The following is a 23,977-nucleotide window of genomic DNA, read 5'->3' as shown; positions in this document are numbered from 1 at the left end:
CGACTGCAGCTGCCCAAGACGATCCTGAGGACTACCTGACCAGACCCCGATACAGTTGTCTGACCGGGGAAGGCGAAGACTAATTCTAACTGGCAGCCTCCCTGGTGCCCTCAACTCGGCCCTTCGGGGAGACAACTGAACTACTGTGGGTTCAGCTCCTGGAGTCTCCTGGGACCTGACTCTAACCCTATCCCTAACCCTAATCAGAATGCTCAAGCGAAACTTAACCCTATCTTTAACCCTAAACCTACACTTGAGCCGCACCGTTGCATGAGCCCTCACTTCAGCCCTCGAGGGAGATCACGAGACCAGAGTCACTTCAGCCCTAGCGACATCCCTTGACCAAACCCTAGCCCAAGCTAAGGCTCTCTCCCCATGGGGGCCAATCCCAAACTCTAACAAAACGAGGCACCTGGGGTGCAAAAGCGGTGCAGGCTCACTCTGCATGGATTCGAAGCTCACCATGTCATTTCCCATGCCCGGCCTCAGCTGCCCGAGAGGATTCCTGAGGCCTCGCCGAAAAGGGGCCCATCAACTTGTGTTGCCTTGGCAGCCCAAGACTGATCCTGACCGGCACCCTCCCTTGTGCCCTCAACTCAGCCCTTCGGGAGACCACTGTCCTGCTGTGTGTTCAGTGCCTGGAGCCTCCTGGGACCTAACCCTACCCCTAACCCTACCCTGATCCAGAAACCTCCACGAAAACCTAGGCCGGCCTCAAAAACTAATCCTACACTTGAGCCGCACCGTCGCATGTGCCCTCACTTCAGCCCTCGAGGGAGATCTCAAGACTGGAGTCGCTTTGGCCCTGGTGACATCCCTGGACTGAAACCTAACCCTAGCTAAGCTTCTCTCCCCATGGGGACAAAATACCAAAGTCTGAAACCCCACGCGCCTTGGGTCCAGAAGCGGTGCACTCTCACTCGGCATGGAACCTGGAAGCTCACCATGTCGTTTCCCAGGTCCGGCTGCAGCTGGCAGAGAGGATTCATGAGGCCTCCCCAACCAGGGGCCCATCGACTTGTGTGGCCTTGGCAGCCAAAGACTGATCCGGAACAGCACCGTCCCTTCTGCCCTCAACTGAGCCCTTCAGGGAGACCACTGCCCTGCTGTAGTTCAGCACCTCGAGCCTCCTGAGACCTAACCCTAAACCTAAACCCACCCTGAGCCGGAACCCTCCACCAAAACCTAAGCCGGCCTCGAACGCTAACCCGACACTTGATCCGCCCCGTCACATTAGCCCTCACTTCAGCCCTCGAGGGAGATCACGAGACTGGAGACGATTTGGCAGTGGTGACGTCCCTTGAACAAACCCTAACCCTAGCTAAGGCTCCCTCCCCATGGGGAGCCAATACCAACGTCTGACAACCCCATGCGCTGGGGTCCAGAAGCGGTGCAGGCTCACTCGGCATGGAACCTGGAAGCTCACCATGTCATTTCCCAGGCCAGGCTCAGCTGCCTGAGAGGATTCCTGAGGCCTCCCCGACCATTGGCCAATAGACTTGTGTGGCCTTGGCAGCCAAAGATGGATCCTGACCGGCACCCTCCCTTGTGCCCACTACTCAGTCCTTCGGGAGGACCACTGCCCTGCTGTGAGTTCAGCGCCTGGAGCCTCCTGGGTCCTAAACCTAACCGTAACCCTAACCCTACCCCAAACCGGAACTTTCCACCGAAACCTACGCCAGCCTCTAACCCTAACCCTACAATTGAGCCACCCCGTCGCATAGGCCCTCACTTCAACCCTCGAAGGAGATCACGAGAGTGCAGTCACTTCATCACTGGCGACATCGCTGGACCGAACCCTAACCCTAGCTAAAGCTCTCTCCCAATGGGGACCCAAGACCAAAGTCTCACAACCCCACACGCTTGGGGTCCAGAAGCGGTGCAGGCTCACACGGCATGGAACATGGAAGCTCACCATGTCGTTTGCCAGGCCCAGCTGCAGCTGCCGAGAGGATTCCTGAAGCCTCCTTGACCAGGGGCCCATCGACTTGTGTGGCCTTGGCAGCCAAAGACTGATCCTGACAGGCACCCTCCCTTGTGCCCTCAACTCAGCCCTTCGGGGAGACCACTGCCCTACTGTGGGTTCGGCGCCTGGAGCCGCCTGGGACCTAACCCTAACCCTAACCCTACCCCTAACCGGAACCCTCCCTGAAACCTAAGCCAGCATCAAACCTAAAGCTACACTTAACGCACACCATCGCATGGGTCCTCACTTCAGCGCTCGATGGAAATCACGAGACTGGAGTCGCTTCAGCCCTGGCAACTTCCTTAAACCTAACACTAATCCTAGCTTAGGTTCTTCCCATAATGACCCAATTCCAAATTCTGTCAAAAGCACAAACACGGGTTCAGGAATTGATGCATAAATACTCAGCATGGAACTTGGAACGTAGAACTTCAACATATCATTTCCAAAGCCCGACTGCAGTGGCACTGTAACCCTAACGCTGACCCTAACCCTAACCCGTGGAAACCAAACTCTAATTCTTGCTGGCACCCTCCTTTGTTTCCTCTACTCTATGCCTAATCCTGACCCTAACCCTATCCCTAATCCTAAACCCAAACCTAACCCAACTGCTATCCCTAACCTTTACCTTAGCCCTAATACTAAACCTAACTCTAACCCCTAACCCCTAACCCTAGCCCCTAACCCTAACCCTTTTCCTAATTCTAACCACTAACCCTAACCCTAACCCTAAGCCTAACCCCTGCCAAAACCTAACCTTGTCCAGATAAGGAGAAAGGAGTATAAATTTTCAATATGTAATAAATGCAGATTTACTCTCAAAATTAAAAACTTCTGCAGGTGCATTGTGTTTAAATTTCTACAGTGTTCTCAATTTCCTTAATCTTACACAACTGTGTGCTTAAATTCTTTTACGTGATTAATATTATTTTTCCTTTTTATTTATTATTTTGTACTTATTTTAATTTTATTTGGCCAACAGTGCAATATTAGTTTCAGGAGTGGAATTCCATGATTCATCACTTCCTTACAACATCCTGTGATCCTCACAAATGCGGTGCTTAATACCCATCACTCGTCCAGTCCTTCTCACACCCACCTCCTTCTGTCAATCCTCAGTTTCTTTTCCATAGCCAAGAGTCTCCTGTGGTTTGTTTCCCTCTATCCTCGTTACCCCCTCCCATATATTCATCTGTTTTATTTCTTAAACTACATATATGAGTGAAATTATATGGTATTTGTCTTTCTCTGACTGACCTGTCTCGCTTAGCACAATACAGTGTATCTCCATCCACATCATGCAAATGGAAAGGTTTCATTCCTTTTGATCTCTGAGTAATATTCCATTGTACATATACACATCTTCTTTATCTATTCATCAGTCAATGACATTTGGGTTTTGTATGTTGTTTGGTTATTGGTTATAATGCTGCTATAAACATGGGGGTGTATGTAATCCCTCAAATCTGAATTTTTGTGTCCTTTGGGTAAATACCTAGTATAGCAATTGCTGGGACATAAGGAAGTTCTATTTTTAACTTTTGGAGGAATATCCATACTGTTCCCCAGAGTGGCTGCACCAGTTTGCATTCCCACCAACAGTTCCTCTTTGGGGGAAAGAGGGATCCCCTTTCTCTACATCCTTGCCAACACCTGTCGTTTCCTGTGTTGTTAATTTCAGCCATTCTGACAGGTGTGAGGTGATATCTCATGGTGGTTGTGATTTGTACTTCTTTGATGATGAGTGATGTTGAGCATCTTTTCATGTGTCTGTTAGCCATTGGGTGTCTTCTTTGGAAAAGTGACTATTCCTGTCTTTTGCCCATTTCTTCACCGGATTATTTGTTTTTTGGTGTTGCATTTGGTAAGTTCTCTATAGATTTTGGATGCTAATACCAGATATGTCTTTTGCAAATATATTTTCCCATTCCCTAGGCTGCTTTTTAGTTTTGTTGATTGTTTCTCTCACTGTGCGGGAGCTTCTTATCTTGATGAAGTCCCAGTAGTTCATGTTTGCTTTTGTTTCCCTTGCCTTTAGCAACGTGTCTAGTAAGAAGTTGCTGAGGCTGAGGTCAAAGACGTTGCGTCCTGTGTTCTCCTCTGGGATTTTGATGGTTTTCGGTCTCACGTTTAGTTCTTTCATCCACTTTGAATTTATTTTTGTGCATGGTGTAATAAAGCGATCCAGGTTCATTCTTCTGCACATTGCTGTCCAGTTTTCCTAACACCACTTGTTGAAGAGATTGTCGTCTGCCCATTGGACATCCTTTCCTGCTCTGACCAAGATTAGTTGACCATAGAGTTGTGCGTCCATTTCTGAGTTTTCTATTCTATTCCATTGATCCATGTGTCTGTTTTTTTGTTCCAGCACCCTACTGTCTTAATGTCTACCGCTTTGCAAAATAGCTTGAAATCTGGAATTGCGATGCCTCCAGTTCTGTTTTTCTTTCTCAGGATTACTTTGGCTATTCAGGGTATTCCGTAGCTCCATACAAATTTTAGGAAGCTTTGTTCCAGCTCTGCAAAAAATGCTGGTGGTATTTTGATAGGGATTGTATTAAATGTGTAGTTTGCTTTGGGTAGTATAGACATTTTAACAATATATTTTCATCCAATCCATGAGCACGGGATGCTTTTCCATTTCTTTGTGTCCTCTTCAATTTCTTTCATAAATGTTCTATCGTTTTCAGGTACACATCTTTTACTTCCTTGGTTAGGTTTATTCCTTATTATCTTACAGTTTTTGGTGCAATTGTAAATGAAATCAATTCCTTGACTTCTCTTTCTCCTGCTTCGCTATTGGTGCAGAGAAATGCAACGGATTTCTGCATGTCCATTTTATATCCTAATACTTTGTTGAATTCATGTATTAGTTCTGGCAATTTTTTTTGTGTGGTCTTTCAGGTTTTACACAGAGTATCACGCCCTCTGCAAATAGTGGAAGTTTGACCTCTTCCTTGCAAACATGGACGCCTTTTATTTTTGTTGTTGTTGTTGTCTCATTAGTGAGGCCAACTCCCAGTACCGTGCTAAATAGTAATGGTGAGAGGGCACATCCTTTTCTTGTTCCTGACCATAATGGAAAGGCTCTCATTTTTCCCCACTGGAAATGATATTAGCTGTGGGTCCTTCATATATGCCCTTTATGATGTTCAGGTATGTTCCACCTATCCCTACTTTGTTGAGGGTTTTTTTTTTTATCAAGAAACAATGCTGTATTTTGTCAAATGCTTTTTCTGCATCTACTGACAGGATCATATGGTGCTCATCTTTTCTCTTATTGTGGTGGATAATGTTGATTAAGTTGCTACTATTGAATCAGCCCTGCATCCCAGGAATAAATCCTACTTGATTATGGTGAATAATTGTTTTAACGTACTGTTGAATTCAATCTGATAGTATCTTGTTGAGAATTTTTGCATCCATGTTCATCAGGGAAACTGGCCTGCAATTCTCCTCAAGGTAATGCTAGCTTCATAGAATGAGTTTGGAAGTTTTCCTCCCATTTCTATTTTTTGGAACAGTTTGAGAAGAATAGATACTAACTCTTCTTTAAATGTCTGGTAGAATTCCCCCTGGGAATCCATCTGGCTCTGGACTCATCCGTTTGTTGAGAGATTTTTGATTACTGATCAATTTCTTTGTTGATTATGGGTCTTTTCAAATTTTCTATTTCTTCCTGTTTCATTTTGGGTAGTGTATGTGTTTCTAGGAATTGGTCCATTTCTTCCAGATTGCACAGTTTGTTACCATATAATTTTCATAGTATTCTCTTATAATTGTTTGCACTTCTGTGGTCTTGGTTGTGATCTCTCCTCTTTTATACATGATTTTATCTATTTGGGTCCTTGGTTGTGGTCTCTTTTCTTTCATTCATTTTTTTCAAATCTATGTGGGTCCCCTCTCTCTTCTTTACGATAAGTCTGCATAGGAACTTAACAATTTTGTTAATTATTTCAAAGAATCAGCTCTTAGTTTCACAGATCCATTTTACAGCTCTTAGTTTCACAGATCCATTTTGTCTGTGTGTGTGTGTGTGTGTGTGTGTGTGTGTGTGTGTGTTTATTTCTATATCATTTATTCCAGCTCTAATCTTTGTTCCAGCTCCCTTCTTCTGCGGACTTTAGGCTTTGTTTGTTTTGTTGTTGTTGTTGTTGTTGTTGTTGTTGTTACGCTTTATTTCTTGCTCCTTTTCTAGCTCCTTTAGGTGTAAGGTTAAGTTGTGTACTTGGGGCCTGTTTTGCTTCTTGAGGTAGAGCTGTATTGCAATAGATTTCCCTCCTAGGACAGCCCTCACTGCATCCCAAAGGTTTTGGACTGTCATGTTTTCATTTTCATTTGCTTCCATGTACCTTTTTATTTCTTCTTTAATTTTCTGGCTAACCCATTCATTCTTTACTAGGATATTCTTTAAGCTCCATGTATTTGAGGGTTTTCCAAATTTTTTCTTGTGGTTGACCTCAAGTGCCATAGCGTTGTGATCTGAAAATATACACGGTATGATCACAATCTTTTTGTACTTGTTGAGAGCAGATTTGTGACCCGGTATGTGATCTATTCTGGAGAACGTTTCCCGGGCACTCAAAAAGAATTGTATTCTGCTGCTTTAGGATGATATGTTCTCAATATATCTGTTAAGTCCATCTGATTCAGTGTCATTTAGAACTCTTGTTTCCTTGTTGAGTTTCTGTTTAGATGATCTGTCCACTGCTGTATGTGGCATGCTAAAGTCCCCTACTATTATTGTATTATCGTCAATGAGTTTCTTTATGCTTGTTAGTAATTAATTTATATATTTGGATGCTTTCATATTGGGGAATAAATATTTACAATTGGTACATTTTCTTTTTTTTATTTTTTAAAGTTTATTTATTTATTTTCAGAGAGAGACACAATCTCAAGCAGGCTCTGCACTGTGAGATCATGAGCCAAGCTGAAACCAAGAGTAGGACGCTTGACCAACTGAGCCACCCAGGTGCCCCATCCATCCCCTCACTTTCAATCTGCAGGTGTCTTTAGGTCTCAATGAGTCACTTGTAGGCAGCGTAGATGGATCTTGCTTTTCTCATCCATTCTGATACCCTATGCCTTTTGCTTGGAGCATTTAGTCCACTTACATTTAGATTGATTATTAATAGATATGAATTTAATGCAATGTTGTTGCCTGTACAGTTGGTGTTTCTAGTGATATTCTCTGGTCTTTTCCAGTCTTTGTTGCTTTGGTCATTTTTTACCTCCACTCAAAGAGTCCCCATGAAAATCTCTTGCAGGGCTAGTTCAGTGGTCACGAACTCCTTTAGTTTTTCTTTGTCTGGGAAACTCTTTATCTCTCCTTATTTTCATGCTGGATAAAGGATTCTTGGTGCCTATTTTTCCCATTCAGCATGTTGGCTATATCCTGCCACTCTTCTCTGGTCTGCCATGTTTCTGTGGACAGATCTGCTGCAAACCTGATGTCATCCCTTGTAGGTTAAGGACTTTATTCCTTTGCTGCTTTCAGGATTCTTTCCTTGTCTGCACATTTTGGGAATTTGACTATGATATACCGTGGCAATGATTGGCTTTTGTTGAATTTAATGGGAGTTCTCTGCTTCTTGGACTTGGATGTCTATGTCTTTCCGCATATTAGGGACGTTTTCAGATATAATTTGTGCACATAAACCTTTTAGCCCTCTTTCTCTCTTCATTCTGGGACTCCTATGATATGAATATTATTCTGTTTTAATATGCCACTGAGTTCCCCAAGTCAGCCTTCATGGTCCATGACCTTTCTTTCCCTCTTCTTTTCAGCTTCATCATTTTCCATAATTTTATCTTCTGTATCACTGATTTACTACACTGATTTACTGATTTCATCCATCCTTGTTTTTATGGCCTCCATTTGGGATTGCATTTCAGTTATAGCATTTTTAATTTTGGCCTCACTAGATTTTAGTTATTTTATCTATGCAGTAAGGGATTCTCTAGTGTCTTCTATGCTTTTTTCAAGCCCAGCTAATATCCTTATAATTGTGGTTTCAAATTCTAGTTCAGGGTGCCTGGGTACCTCAGTTGGTTAAGTGACTCCAGCTCAGCTCATGATCTCACAGTTCATGAGTTTGAGCCCCACATTGGGCTATGCACTGTCAGTGCAGAGCCTTCTTGGGATTCTCTCTCTCTCTCTGTCTCTCAGAATAAACATACATACATACATACATACATACATACATCAATTTAGTTCAGACATCTTATTTATATCCGCATTGATTAAATCTCTGGCCATCATTTATTCCTGTTCTTTCTTTAAGGTGAATTCCTCTGTTTTGTCATTTTGGAGAGAAAGAAAAACAAGCAACATTAAACAAAATTAAAATATAAAAATCAAAGAAAATAATTTAAAAAATAAAATAAAGTACCTACAGGAACTTAGATCTTAGGTGTGTTTTGGCCTGCTTGTTACAAGAAGCTTCCATGGGTTGCTTTTCTGGTTTGTAGATGTGTAGCTTTGTTCTCTAAGACTTCTGATGGATTTCTTGGGTGTTTCAAATGATTTTATATTTATCTAGTTATATTCAAGTGATGAGACAAGCTTAGGGTCGCCCTACTCTTCCCACTAAATGGCTGATAGTATGTTATGTATTTGAAGCACAATGAATGTCAACTGAAATATATTACAACATGAATGAAAACTGAAAACATACCAAGTTAAAGAGGCCATACAGAAAAGGCCACCCAGATTTCAGTCCCCTGTGATCTTTCAATCCACTAAGGTTATCAAAATGAGGGAAAGTCTTAAGAAAAGTACAGAAAAAAAGAAACCTGGTCATATTGGAAGAAGACTCTTTCACACTTTTTGAACAGGTGGTGACAGCTGAAGTGGCCTGTGGATTCAATGATATGAGGAAACCATAATGATTTCCTCATTTGGAAATTACGACATAGTTCTCAGGGAGAGTTTTCCTCTTTGGGGGTAAAACATACAAGCTTTTTGTGTGAACTGTCAGAGACAGTAAAACAATGACAGCTGGTGAAGTTGAGTGTCAAGTTATGAGTATTTCCACTGCTACAGCAGTTTTCTAGTACATTTCAAAATAATGCAAACTAAATTATGTCTCAAAACAATGACATCAGTACCACACCAGAAAATAAGGAAAAAACATGAAACTTCATGATAGGGGACAAGGCCTGCCAACATGCCATTCACCCAAAGTGAAATTAAGGACCCTTATAAGAGGATATGTGTTACTAAAGGCCATAGAGTGAGGCTTACATTAGTGTCCCCTATGTTTTGGTTATTGAGGATGACCTGAGTAGAAACAGTACCATTTTCTAAATTCCCAATTTTACATATCACCCCAGCAGCAGCAACAATGACACACTTTTTACATGACTTCAGGGAAATTGCAGGACACAAAATCAAGATACTGAAATCACTTGTGATTATATATACTTGTAGGGTCCAAAGGCAGATCCCAAGGTGAGTCACTTTGGCATGAAGACTATTTTCACTTAAAAAGCAATCAAGGGGCACCTGGGTGGCTCAGAAGCATCTGACTCTTGATGTCAACTCAGGTCAAAAACTCACAGTTGTGACATCGAGCCCCACATCAGTCTCCATGCTACTTAGTATGGAGCCTGCTTAAGATTCTCTCTCTCTCTCTCTCTCTCTCTCTCTCTCTCTCTGACTCCTCCTCCTCCTCTCCCCCACTCTCTCTCAAAAATAAATTAATCAAAACCAAGCAGAATCAGAAAAAGCTCTTTACCTCCCACACAGCTGCCTAAAAGAATTTAGATAGAGGACCTGCTCCAGGAACAGAGTTATTCACCATGATATGAACCAGGTATGGTAGACAGGGAAGAACCTAGCAAGGTCTGTTTGGTTAAAGTCCTCTATGTCTCATTCCGTCTGAGAGGACAGGAAAACATTTTTTACCAAACACTTACTCTTTTTCATCTTCCTGTGAACTGCATTCCTTCCCTTTGAGGTACCTGACCCATACCTCCTTGTCTTTAGCTCAGGATGACATATATGCTTCATTCTGCCCAAGTGACTTCAGAATTCCCATGTCTCTCTGGATTCCCCATATACACAAAATTAAATTTTATCTTCTCTCGTTAATCTGTGTCATATCAATTTGACTGCTAATCCAGTAGAAGGACCTTGAGGGGACAGGACATTCTTAATCCTTACATACTCATGGCAAACCTTCACCAAGAAAAATTAAGAAAACTAACAGTTTCCTCCAAAATAATAAAATATCTAGGGAAAAATTTAACAAAGAGGTGAAAATCCTATAGCATCAAAACGATATGATGTTGATAAAGAAATTGAAGAAGAGACCAGTAAATGGAAAGTTATTTCACCTTCGTAGATTGTAAATTTTTTTTTTAAATTGTTCATTCAACCTAAAGCAATCTAGATTCAGTGTAATCATGACCAAAATTCTAAAGGCATTTTTCAAAACAAACAAACAAGAAAAAAACAATCCTGAAATGTGTATGAAACCACGGAGGGCCCTGAATAGCCAAACCCATCTTGAGAAAGAACAAAGCTGTACAAAGCTATAGTAAACAAAACAGTCTTGACAGTGTTGAGATGAAACCAGGTACAAGGATCATTGCAGCAGAATATGGTCAATTACACAGAGAGGACAGTCTCCTCAACAAATACTGCTGAGAAAATGAGTCACAAGAAACAGAAGGCAGTATGTTACACCATACACAAAATCTTGTGCCACACACACTAAAATAAACAGAAACTCAGGTTTCCACATCAAGCCTTTCCTCCACCAGCTCCTCCGAAGACCACACTCTTCACCATTCACTACACATAGGAAGCCTCTGCTGCATCTTACTCACTTTTCCCTCCCACAGCTCCACCTCATCCTGAAGCTGAGGACTCAGCACCACCTTCCAGGAGGGTCCTGTCCATGAGGATGCAAAGCCAACTCCACAGGAGGAGGAGTGAGCACGGCTCTTTGGGATAAGCATTGTTCGAGCCTGGGAAAATTAATAATAAGAAACCTCACTGAAATTAAGTCCTAAGGTTTGGAAGGGGGCACTCTTAAGACTCTAGCAACAGGAAAAGAGACACCTTGCAGGTAGATACACTTCACTGTCCCAGCAGGAGGAAAGAAGGCCTCTTCCTGCCCCAGCAACAGCCCAGCCAATGAGACACTCACTGCCCAGCCAATGAGAAGCCACTACTCTTCCAGCGCCCCCCCCGCCCCCCAGTTTATGCCAACAGACTTTTAGTTTACAACAGCCCCCCTTCCCGACGCCCTGCCTCCTCTATAAAAGAACCTCCTCTCCTTCCTTCCTTCTCAGGACTCACGGGTGCTTTTGCGGTAGTTTGCTTGTCACAGTGGCAATTCTCTACTGTTCCCAAATAAACCTGTCTTTTGCCGGTAAAATAAACGGTAGCTTTATTTTTAAGGTTGACAGGTGTGATTAATTTTAACGAACAGCAGACGCAAAAGGACTTCTGAGGACTGAGTAGAAGTTGTCTTTAGGTAAGGAACATTTACATTTAAAAGGAAAATCGCCATTTGTGCTAGGAAGAGAAGGAGGACTCTAAATTTGTAGAAACTTTTATCAATGGGAAAGACACCGTTACCACCATACCCTCATTTCCCTTGTTTGCTCCTCAAAACAGAGTATCTTTAGCCCATAATAGCAGGTAAGGTGGTGGTAAGCCATTTCAGGGAACTACTCAGTTTCCCTGGGTTTCTTCCATGTATACAGGAGGAATCCGTGTTATTAAACTTCTGTTTCTCCTCCATTTCACTTGTCCCTTATTATGGGGAGGTGTTAACAAAAGTAAATTTAAGTATCCAATTGGCTTTACTAACTGATTCACAAATCACGCAGCACCCCGTGTAGCAAATAGAGGACAGCTCCGCAGAACTAAACAAAGGACAGCTTTTTACAGGCACAGAGAGTGAATAAGACGAAAAACAAGAAACTTATTGACAAATGCAGTGTTGAGACAAGCTCGCTCTCCCGAGGATCTAGGAGTAAATTTCCTACTCTAGACTCCAAGAAATTCCATGCTGCCTAGTTAGAGGTTACACTCCTGCGGTTACACCCCCAGGTGTGCAGCAAGGAATACCAGCAGAGACAAGAATCGAAACCTGGGCCCAACACACGGCAAAGGTGCTCTCCACCTAACCTCCGCAAGCTCCGTCAAGTCGAGGAGGCCCCGCTGGAGGTGTCTGCACATGCGCAGTCACCGACTCCTCAACTGCCAATCGCCAGCGTGGAGGACCGCGTACCCCCACCCGCACCTCCCCTACTCTGAGTTTGCGGCCCCAGAGACTTTAAACATGCGCACTAGCACCTGTGTTCAGCCTTTGAGCCCCGCCTCAGCTCGAGGCTCACCGCGCCTGGAGCGCAGTGCGCAGGCGTGCCGCGGGCGCCCCGCCCCCCCGCGCAGGTTTGGCCCAATCCCAACCGAGGCGCCAACACGGAGAGAGTCTGCGAGCGGAGGGAATGGCGGGGCGGCTGGGGCCTCCGAGCGCCGAGCGGGTGGGAGCCACGGACCCGGCTGAGAAGGCAGGAGGTAGTGCTGGGCCCCGACGCCCCTGGCAAGGGCGGCCGTGGGAGGTGGGGCGGGGACACGCGGCGGCCCCCCAGCCCCCGCTCCTCCCGCCGCCGAGGAAACGCAGGGTCACCGCCGGCAGGTCGGCCTCGGCTGTGTGAAGTAGCCCCGGGGACACCCTTTCTGTTGGGCCGAGCGGCTCTCTGCGCGCAGCTCCTGAGTGAGCCCCCTTCCTCTGTCCTCGCAGCCACGTCTGGGCGTCCCTGCTGCCCCAGAACGGTTCTTACCCGGGCATTCTTTTCCGAGGCTGGGTCCAGGCCGGCGGCACGCAGCGTCCGCGTTTTTTTTCTCCCTGACGCCGACCTGAGTGAGCTCCCAGCTCTGGGGGCAGGGGTGGCGCCACCCGGCCGCGCGGTGCGCTCCTGGAACACTCCCCTCCCTCGAGGGGCTGAGCCTGCCCTCGCTCCCTTCAGACCCACCTACACTGGTGCAGCCTTGGGACCCGGCGCGGCTCCGGGGTGTCTGTCCCGCAGAGGAGAGGAGTGAGTAGCGAACCTTCGCACGCAAGGCTCGCCTGGAGCAGAGCGTGGCAGCCAGGCATGAAGAGGAAAGTGGGACGGATGCATATGCACCCCTTGTATTAAACGCCTCCGATGGCCGAGGCTGCGCCAAAGGAGCCTTCCGGTGTGGCTGTTTCAGGTGCCTCCCATAAGCTAGTCCACGTGGGTGGTTTAGTCACTTCACCAGTGGCTGAGTTTGCGCTGCTATAATGCAGTACCCTAACCTGGATCGCCCCGTGACCACTGAACTTTGCTTCTCGTGACTCCGGAGGCTGGAAGTCTGGGACCAAGGCATCGGCAGATAGGGCGTCTGGTGAGGACCAGCTCCCGGTGCCTGCGTGACCATCCTCTGGCTGCATCCCCCCGGGGGGAGGGGGCAGGGCCGGGGAGTTGTCTGGGGTCGCTTTTATAAAGGCACTGCTCCCATTCGTCAGGACTCCGCCATCATGACCCAATCACCTCCCCAAAGCCCCATCTCCTGGCACCATCACATCAGACCAGAGTATTTCAACATGCGTTGTACGGTGCTTACTACATAGGAGAGTGTCCTTGCCCTTTGCGCTTCACACCGGGGACTTCTGGTCCTTGTGTCTGAGGTCTTGTGTCTGCAACTCAGTCTCAAGGTTCAGAAATGTTAGCAAATGGGGGATCGGATTTTTTGTTAATTCAACAGGTATTTCTTGCCAGGCTGTGCTTTGCCTTATGGCGGGCACTACATAGGCAATAGAGGGTAAAAACAGTGCAGCTCACTGCCTAGGCTATTAATAATACCTGGGGAATTGGTTGCCCAAACAAACTGTAAAAATCAGTTTGGGGTCACTTGGGCCAGTTAGCTTTAAAAAATACAGCCATATGCAGAAGTGTGTATGGTGAAAGACAAACATCCTCCTTCCTAGTCCTACCCTCCAGAGGTAACTACTGCTGAAAATACTTTGGTGATTCTGGCCACAAATTATCTGGACGTGGTATGCATATGTTTGTAGACTGGCATATATTTCGCCTCTTTTCGTAGCCAATTGGGAGTCTATATGCACAATTTTTTACTGACTTTTCATCTGTCTAGGGTCTCCTTCCATGTTTAATGCATAATGAATCTACCTCCTTTTCAATGGCTGCACAGTATTTTGTTGTGCAGATGGATCGTACTTTTCGGCTGATGGGCATCCAAGTCGTTTCCCACTTTTGACATGACAAATACTGCTTCCGTGTCTTTTAACATGCCTTTTGCATACTTAGATGAGCATGTCTCATACATAAATTCTTAGAACTGAAATTATGCCTTCAAAATGCTGATGTACTAAAACTGTCCTCTGAAAGGTCACATCAGTTTCCAGCCTATCTGTATGTGAATTTCCCCACATCATCTCACTGGCCATTGTCAGACTTACTCATCTTTACCAACCAGATAGGTACGATGTGCTGTTTTCATCTCATTAATCATGACTGATATCGTATATCTTGTCAAATATTTATGGGCCATTTGTAAAATTTTTGCTTAACTGTCCCCTCCTTTCTTCCACTCTTTGAAAGCAGTGATTGTTTACCTTCTTTATATTGACTCATTGTTTTTTTTAAAAGATTTTATTCTAAGTACTCTCTGCACCCAACATGGGGCTCAAAATTGTAACCCTGAGAGCAAGAGTCACATGCTCTATGTGCCAGCCAGGCACCCCTGACTGGTTGCTTTTTAAAAACTTTTTACTATGGAAAAATTTAAGCATACACAAAAGGCAAAAACAAAGTATAAAATTACCCCCATGAGCCCATCTTTTCCACTTTGACAGTTATAAGCTTTTGGCCAACCTTGTTTCCTTTTTATCCTCACCCACTCCACTATTTCATTTTGAAGCAGCACAGGCATCATAGCATATCATCCATAAATATTTCCATATGTATCTCTAACATCTCTAAAATATAGTACTGTACTCTTTCCAGAAAACTAACCACAGTAGTACTGTCCTATCTGAATAACAGCTACAATAGTTCCTGTGTCACCAAAAACCCAGTTTTCAAATTTCTCTGATTATGTCACCAATATTTTTTAAAGTGCACTTGTCGAATCAGGATCTAAATACAGTCCGTTTTTGAGTATTGAGTATATGTCTTTTTAATCCCCTTTCATCTGTAAGGATCTTCCTTTTTTCCTCCCCCCCCCCCCAAAATTTGTTAAAAATCCTGATTTTTTCCTGTAAAGTTCCCAGTCTGGATGTTGCTAATTGCATCCCCATGTGTCCTGTGTTCCTGTATTTTCCCTAAATTAGTATTTAGATTAAGAGAATTAAAAGGCATTACTCTGACTTCGTTTTTGGCAAGAATCCTATATTGTATTTTTACATCAAGTGGCTCATAATGTCCATTTATCTCTCTTGTGACGTTAGTACCATTAATAATCGCCAACATCTAGTTCATTAAGGAATTAAAAATAAGTGCCTATATTGGTTATAAACAAGTGAATATGAAATATTCTACTGACAAGCTTCAGAGTAATTGATTATGTATATAAAATAGCTCGTATTTATGTGCAAATGACATGGTGTCTTATTAAATTTTCTTACTATTCATTGTGGTTTTTTTTTTTAATAAGACTCTAGAACTTTCTAGTTAATTAGCCATCTGCCAGTTACAGTGACTTTTGACCCCTTGTTTCCAGTTTTGTTTTGTTTTTTGCCCCTCCTTTCTTTTCCTTTCATTATTACATCATGAGGTTTGACCCAGTCTTGAATAGTACAGGCAGGGAAAGTTCACCCCTCCCCTTGCCCTGAGTTTTATTAAGGGAAACTCTGTGGTATGATTTCACACTTTAGGAAAAGTTGACCGTGAAATAGCCTGACTCCTCTCGAATTCAGTGTCTACCTCAAGACAAGGGGCAAGAGCACCACTCTGGCTGGAGATCTGAGCCCCCCTCAGCCCCATACCAAAGTTATTGGACCCTTCCTTGGGCCCTCTCCTTTGGGATTATGAAGCGTTTGGTTGTGTCTCCACAGGGCAAGCCAAGTCCTCACAGAAAATTGAAGACTTGATGGAAATGATGAAGAAGTTGCAGAAAGGTCACATGTCTTCTCTGTAACTGAGGCACAGCCTGAGCTTTGGGAAAAGGCGGAAGTGGATTAAGTTCCAGGACTCACAATTCACAACCTTTGGAAATTAACCCATTGGCTCTTTCCTACTTTTTAAAACTTCTTTGAAGTAAAAATATAGCCCAAGGATTTGAAATTACAGTATAAGGGGATAGAAGGCAAAACGTTTCCCCCAAGCCCCCTTGCTAGCCACCCATGTGGTCCCCACCACACTCAGTTAAATCCAGGTTTTCACCTTCACCTCCTTTCCCTCCACCTTACCTCTGCTGCTCTCTGCTTGCTCACATGGCTTCTTCTAGCCATGTTCCCACTTCAGGGAAGGCCTTTTCACTGACTACCTACCACCCCACCCAGGAACTGCCCTCCCCTTGATTTAAGGCCTTCAAGAGGTCTTCCCATATCTGAAGAGCATGCCCCACTCCTTCGTGCTTTAATTAATTCCTTGCCCCTCTATTTTTCTTGATTGTGATGACTACAGCCTGACTCAGTATCTCTGTTTTTTCCCTTGTATCCTCTATCCAGAATGAGAGTCCCTGTAGGGCCCCCAACTCCCTCTGCCTGCCCTGTCATCTCCATTCAACCTCCTTTCCTCCCTACAGCGGGAAGCCTAGAGCCCAGGGTTGAGGTCCTGATTAATCGGATTAATGAAGTTCAGCAAGGTGAGCTCAGGGACAAGCTACATGATTTGCAGGGCCCCTGGTTACAGGATTACTAAGTATGTATTTCAGGACCACAGCAGCAGGTCAAACCAAGGGTGGGTTTTTCTAAAGGCAACTGCTGTAGTCACATGTCCATGAACCTGGCCCTGCTGCCAACTGAGACCAACAAGAAGGGCTGGGCTCTGGAAGCCTCATTTCTTGCCCTGTAAAATGTGTCCTCCCCACCCCCTGCCCAGTTTGCTTGAAGACAAATGTGAAATGTCACTATTTGCAAGGAATGGTGTAGTTGGATGTTGCCCTTACACGTTGTCTGGTTTCTTGTTTTGTTTTGGTTTTTTTTGGCACAGCAAAGAAGAAAGCCAGTGAGGAGCTGGGAGAGGCCCGGACTGTTTGGGAGGCCCTGCAGAAGGAAATGGACTCATGTAAGCATGCAGGGGGTCGATTACCCAGAGGTCCCCAGTGTCATGCCTTCCTGAACTCAATATTCTGGACCCTTAGCATTCTTGCTTCGGCCAAGGGCTCCTGCCCCCTCTGCGGCATCAGGTCCTACCAGTCTCCCACTCTGTACTGTCCAAGCATACTCCCACCTCAGGGCCTTTGCTAGACTCTTCTGCCCCAGATACCACTGGTTTCTATTGCCATACATCATCACCATCAACTCTTAGCTTGAATGTCCCCTTCTTAGAGAAACCTACCCTGGTCATCCCATCTAAAGACAGCACCTTGTCCCCACCTGATCACATTCCCCTTACTGCTTGATGTGTTTCTTCATAGCCCATATCCCAGTTCATATGATGTGTCCTTCTCTCCCGTCCATGTAAAGTGCACTGGCATTCTGCAGGACCCTCACATTCAACCCTTTATCAACATCAGGGCCCTTTGCTGCCACATCCGGGAGTGTGGGCACAAGATGGGAGGGGGCTCAACTCAAGGGGTCCACAGTTGGGATTGGGGTACAGTTGTACCAAACCGCCTGTGTGACTGTGGGCAGGTATGCTCTCTGAGGGTGCAGTGGGTGGTACCTGATGCCTGAACATGTTACTGTGTTTTCCAGTGAGTGGAGAGGAAGTACGTCTGAAAGAGACCTTGAACAAAAAGCAAGGTAATTGTAGTTATTCTGTGTCCAGGCTTTTGCCTTTGTCACCCTGCAGAGGCAGTGTGACAGTCTGTCCACAGCAGCTGAATCCTTTTGAAACCTGAATCCGCTCGCATCCCTCCTGTGGCTTCCACCAGACTTGAAGCAAATTACAAAGCCCAATCCGGTGCCCACGAGACTCCACGTGATCTGACCATATTAACTATGCCCAGGCCTGATGCTTTAATGGGTTCTCCTGGGGCCCTTCGTTCCTATCCCTGCAGAGACCCTAAGGATCCTCAGACTCCACTGCCAAGAGAAGGAAAGTGAGGCACAGAGGTAAGACCTTCCAGCTGGGCCTTGCTCTTCTTTCCCCTTCATTGTGGGGGAGGAGAGAAAGAGGGAAACTCAGTCATGGACCCAGAGCTCTCATTTCCTCCGTTTTTAAAACGGAGAGGTCGGACCCAACAGTAGGCAGTAGTGTTAAGAACACTCTCACTCACTGGGATAATCATTCGTTTGCTAGAATACCAAATTCCTTTGGCTGTTTTTTCTTCTGTGCCTGTCACTCTTCCCAAAATGGACCCTTGGCTGTCTGTCCACTCATCTGTGCCTTCATTGAGGCATCAAGCCATTGCGTCTCTTTCTATTCATCGGGACCCTTCATCCACCTCAGTATTTGTGAATCCATCTCTCCACTTCCTGAACATTGGTTTAGCTTATTTTGTGACCAGAGTCACTGAGCCCTGGCATACCAAGACTGGAACTGTGTGGGGAAATTGGGATGAGGTGTGTGTGTGTGTGTGTGTGTGTGTGTGTGTTCGCAGTTGACCGTGCCCCGGTGACTACACTATTCCCAGGGGGCACATGCTCATGCCCCAACCCATGAAGTTACCAGAGAAGGACCTCAATTTAGAAGGCTACAACACACCCCAAGAGGAGGCAGAAGCTCCACCCAGCCCCATCCTGGGGAGACATTCAGAGAACATGACTGAGGGCTGCTTTGCCTCTTCGCAGGAAGCACACCATGCTGCAGGAGTGCAAGGAGCGAATTTCTGCCCTGAACTCCCAGATCGAGGACGAGAAGAACAAACAGAGGCAACTGAGGTGAATCCCAGTGCTCCGGGCCAGGTGGGGGGTGAGGGGGCAGTGTGCGAGGATGGGTTGTAGGTGCAGGTAATATCAGGGATGGGGGTTAGAAGAGGAGCTGGCTGACCTGAGGTTTGGAAGGTCAAGGTGGGGAAGGTGCTCCCTGCCAAGCAAAGAACATGGGCAAGCCTCCCATGGTGTGTACATGAAGACCCCTGGCCTGGGCCTGGCTGGGGAGGGGTGTCTCAGCCAATGGTCCCTCATCTTGTGTGGCCGGCCCCCAGGTTGGATTTTGAGGAACAGCTGGAGGATCTGATGGGCCAGCACAAGGACCTCTGGGAGTTCCACGTGAGTCACTCACAGCCATTCCTCCCACCTTACACATCTTCCCTAAGAGTCCCAGGCCCCAAACTGAAGGTCACGCCTCAGGCCTCCTTCCTCTCGCCGGCTTTTGAGCCAGCCTTGGTGGCCTAACGTCAAAATGGCCCTCAACTCAGTGCCTCATCCCCACCCTCACTGCCACCCGGTGTCATCCTCTTCACTGGTCCTGTCCGCCCTCTCTGCTGCTCCCCCAGGGCCCTGCAGTGACCAGGAGGAGCCCTGATGAAGTCAGGAAAGGTTATCCATAGAGAAGATCCATGGATGTGTTTGCAGCCATGACTGCCACAGGGCAGACAGCGGGGAACCAAGCAGACTGGTGTTTGCCCCCTGGGGATCCTAGATACCAAGTGAAAGGGGCAGAGAGAACAGACGTTGGGATAGAGAGAGAGGTTCATTGAAGAGGCCACGTAAGGGGAAGAGAAACGGCAATGCAGGGCTAGTAAATGATTCTCCAGGGAACACTTCTGGTTAGTGATGCTTTTAGGATCCCCTGTAATAAATGCTTGCCTCACATCAAAGCTTCCAAGATTACCGAACGTTAACCACCTGGTGAGCCTCTCAAGCACAGCATCACAGGTATCTGGGGTGAGACAGTTCCAGGTGGAGAGGATGGCCAGTACAAAGGCCCTGAGGCTGGAATGTGCCCTGTGTGCCCAGAGGGCCCAAGTAGTAGGAAGGGAGGCAGGCTGAGTAAAGACCAGATCCAGGTAGGCTTGTCTGAGGTGCATGGGGGTAGGCTGAAACACATGCACAGGCCTCCTTTCTACCTACTCAGAGACCAGAGCAGATGGCCCAGGAGATTGGCGCCCTGGACAGCAGCAAGGAACAATTGCTCAGGGAAGGTGAGGCCTGGAGATTGGGGAGGCCCTGATTTGCCTTGCACTGCCCTGCTTATCTGTCCCTTCCTGCTGCAGAGAAGCTCGTGGAGGCAAAGCTGGAGGACGTGAAGCATCGTCTGTGTTCCCAGTTTGGGGCTGACGGTTGCTCAACCACTGCTGAGGGGCTCTTTCTCCGCAGCCAGGAGGCAGCAGCTGCAGTGTAAGACGAGCAGGACAGGGACAGGGACTGGGGTGGAGGGAGGGAGATGCCAGTGCTGATGCCCACCCCCCTCAGACATATGTTTGAAGAGGAGAACAGGAAGGCCCAGGAGCTCCTAGAGGCTGCTGCCCAGCGCCATGAACAGCTGCAGCAGAAGTGCCAGCAGCTACAGCAAAAGAGGCAGAGGTGCGTGTGGAGGCCCTCCCCCCAGTCCTCTAGGGGAAGGTGGCTGAGGCATCTCTGCTCCCTTTTCAGCCTGTCTCCTGGTCTCTTCACAGCCTCTTGTCCTTTCTCCTCCCCTTCCCCCTCCCCACACTCCTACCCTACCTCTGTCTGTCCAGGCTTAAGGAAGAGCTGGAAACGCTTGGGGTGCAGATCGCTGCTCAAGCCCAAAGCACACAAGATGAAGGGGCTGGCCCAGGAGAACTTGTGAGCCCTGGGTTGGGTGGCAGGGAGCAGAAACAGCTCATGCAAGGAGCTGGGTGCAGGAAGGCAAAGAAGGGGATCGAGAGTCCTCAGAGGATGGTCTTTGGGGAAGGGTGCTCCCACAGGGCACAAAGAAGACAAAAATGCAGGGGCTGGCAGTGTGGAGTGGGAAGAGGCAGGTCCCAGGGAGGGTGTGGGCACAGGGATACATGGACATTTCCCTCCTCAGACTCTGACCTCCCACAGGCCAATCCTAAGCTCCTAGGAGTCAGCAAGGAGAAAGACCCAGGGCTGCCCACCAAGCAAGGCCGTAGTATGCCCTCCTAGGCAAGGACTCTCTTTGCCTTGGAGCATATTCCATGAACTTCGGGAAATAAAGGCACTATTTCAGTACAACTGCCTCAGCTGAGTTTATGCAGAGGGGGTAGGGCTTGTCTGGCCCCTGACACTGTGTCAAGCCTTGGCCTCAGCCAGAGGGCCACAGCAGGCCTCCCTACCCTCATAGTCTCTGGTCTGCTCCTTTCTAGGACTTAACACACTGTTCTGGGTTCCCAGGCAGAAGGATGCAGGTCTGCAAAGCCACAGTGTGATTGTTTCTTTAATTCCTCATTCAGGCCTGAAGTAAACCGAATCCCAGAAATCTCAACAGCGGGGATGGAGTCAGTCAGTCCCTTGCCCACAGTCTCCACTGATTAGCTGAGAAAAAAAAAAAAACATAATTGGAGGCCAAGTGTAGTTTGTGCCTTCCTGGGCACAAAATATGTAACCGACACCTGTCACAAGAACATAGTGTCTTAGAAATCCTGTGTGCTGGGAGTCAATCACCTAAGACTCCATGAAAATGCACTCACCCAATAAAGGGCAGCAGTGCTCCTGAGCCAAAATACAGTGACTGAAGTAGGAAGAGATTCCTGGTCTTGAAAGACTCCCACATCCAGGTAGGACACTAACATGGTGGGATTGCAGAGATCCAAACAGGCTGCCTGGAGAGCACTGTTTCTGTGGAAGAACGGGGGAATGTGACATGGTGGGAAATTACTCCGTCAGTTAGAGACACCAGGCATAAATCTCCCAGTTTTCTGACATGGAGTTAAACAGACCTGTGTCATAAATGAATTGGTTACACCTTATCAGAACAACTCCTGCATTGCCTGGAAATTAGTACATTCCCCTGAGTAGCAATGGAAATAATCACCTTGAATAGCAGCAGTTCAGCTAATTTTGCAGCTTCAGGTGATTCACAATAAAAAAAGACACATGAGAGGCGCCTGGATGGCTGTCAGTTAAGTGTCCAGCTTTGGTTCAGGTCATGATCTCATGGTTCGTGGGCTCGAGCCCTACGTCGGGCTCTGTGCTGACGGCTCAGAGTCTGGAGCCTGCTTTGGATTTGGGGTCTCCCTCTCTCTCTGTTCCTCCCCTGCTCTCCTTTTGTCTCTCTCACTCTCTCAGAAATAAAGATTAAAAATTTTTTTTTAAATTAAATAAAAAGACACATGCTTACTTCAACAGAAGCACAAAAGGCCTTTGACAAAATCCAACACCTATTTAAATTAAAAAAAAATGTAAAATCTAGGAATAGAAGGTACCTTCTTTAATACTTACCAGTGAAATGTTTAAAGCACTTTAGGGTATGTTCAAATACTATTCACTGTACTAAAGTTCTAGACAGAGAAACAGGACCAGGACCTTCCCCACCCCTGCTCACAACCACATGGATAGCTGCCAAGGAAAAAGATCCTCCTTCCTGCTGTCTTGCAGTCGCCCTCCACGCCCTTTCTTTGGAAACCCAGAGATTGTGTCAGCTGGAATAAGAGAAATGTAGCCCCAGCATCACACAGTAGAGCAACCAAGGGTGGGTTTCTAGCTGAGACAAAAAGAAAAAAATCCATAGCTGGTAGAGTCACTTACCATAGGTATAGGTAGAGACAGAGGAGCTAAAAGAAATTGTTCAGTTTTAGAGAACAATCTAGACAAAACACCAAGGAGCCAGGACTACCTAGGTGTGAAAATAAAACTGTTCCTCCTTCCCAGCGTCTCCAGTCAGGAACAAAGATCCCTGAAGTATGAAATGAATGCAGGCTACAGGTCACAATCAGGATGCTACCGGCAAAATGGAGCCTCAGAGCGAAACTCAGACCAAGGGTGTTGCTCTAAGACCCTTTTCTTGAGACTCTAAAGAGTGTGCCTTGTAAACCCTTACGAGAGATGATAAATAGTAGCACTGTCCCCACATCTCTCAGTTCGAGGTGGAGTGGATCCTGTTCCAGAAATATAGGGGTGGCTTTCACCTAGTGGACATTATAATTTATCAGAAATCCAAAAACTTTCTTAAAGGCATGAAATCAATTTGAATCACAAGTTTTAGAAACAGTTCAAATGAGAAGAGCCCTCTGGGCAGGAACCAGAACTGAAGAAACTAGACAGCAAAATGAATAAATCAGGCCTAGGTCATGCAGAAGAGAGGTGACGGAGTGCAGAATCCAGAGCCCTAACGTCATTCCCAGAACCGCTGCATCCTAATTAAGGAACTGATGGTGTGCCCTGCCAGATTTCAGTTTCTGTGTATGGGAGGCTAAGTGCCTCCCAGTTCCTCTCCCTCGAATGGACCATCGGTGAATCCCTCATCTCTGTGCTACCATTGTGTGTTGAGTGTGTGCAGGGCACATAACTAGTCACATCAGGTCCTAGGTTTTCAGACTAAGTCACAGACAAGGGACTGTGTCCAAAAAGACTATGTGCATGTAGACCAGATACAGATGATGAGGTCCTACATTTTGAGCTAAACAGCTCTATAAATTGAGGTCCTTTAATTTTATAGTACAGATTACATGTGTGAGCAATGTGAACTCGGTGGTCATAAAGTGGACAGTGTCCTATTGCATTTTCTAAAGATGGCCACACTACTATGTCCCATCCCACATACTATTTAAGGTGCTCTTACATCGAAGGTGGAGCCTATTTCTCTACCCCTTAGAATTTTCATGGGCCCTGTAACTACCTTGTATAGAAAAAGGCAGAATTGACACCATGCTAGTACCATTAGTGTTGCCAAATATCCCCTTGTACGCAAAATCACCCGCAGCAGAGAACCAATGGTCGTCTAGTTCAAAAATTTTTTTCAATACAGTACCATTTCTATCTGAAATTTTCATCCACATTACCTAACCTGATAGTTTTCCCTTAATGA

General features: G+C 46.2%; 1 protein-coding gene across 3 annotated transcripts; it reads left to right on the top strand.

Moving 5' to 3' along the window:
* Positions 1-12,355: 12,355 nt before the first annotated feature.
* SYCE1 (synaptonemal complex central element protein 1) lies at positions 12,356-21,186 on the top strand. Of its 3 annotated transcripts, none has more exons than XM_049645974.1 (13): positions 12,357-12,506; positions 16,030-16,092; positions 16,722-16,781; positions 17,129-17,203; positions 17,836-17,883; positions 18,141-18,195; positions 18,874-18,963; positions 19,230-19,293; positions 20,081-20,168; positions 20,241-20,364; positions 20,440-20,550; positions 20,706-20,793; positions 21,037-21,186. In XM_049645974.1, the coding sequence occupies exons 1-13, from the start codon at positions 12,437-12,439 to the stop codon at positions 21,115-21,117; spliced, it is 1,017 nt and encodes a 338-aa protein (XP_049501931.1). In that variant the 5' UTR covers positions 12,357-12,436; the 3' UTR covers positions 21,118-21,186. The 3 variants fall into 3 exon arrangements, with proteins under 3 accessions (XP_049501933.1, XP_049501931.1, XP_049501932.1); XM_049645975.1 differs by having other exon boundaries at positions 12,360-12,506; positions 20,102-20,168; XM_049645976.1 differs by lacking the exon at positions 16,030-16,092 and having other exon boundaries at positions 12,356-12,506.
* Positions 21,187-23,977: the final 2,791 nt, after the last annotated feature.

Source organism: Panthera uncia, chromosome D2 (assembly GCF_023721935.1).
Source record: "Panthera uncia isolate 11264 chromosome D2, Puncia_PCG_1.0, whole genome shotgun sequence".
In the NCBI taxonomy this organism is placed as follows: Eukaryota; Metazoa; Chordata; class Mammalia; order Carnivora; family Felidae; genus Panthera; species Panthera uncia.
Note: the sequence above shows the minus strand (reverse complement) of the source record. Positions and strands in the feature narration are given on the sequence as shown.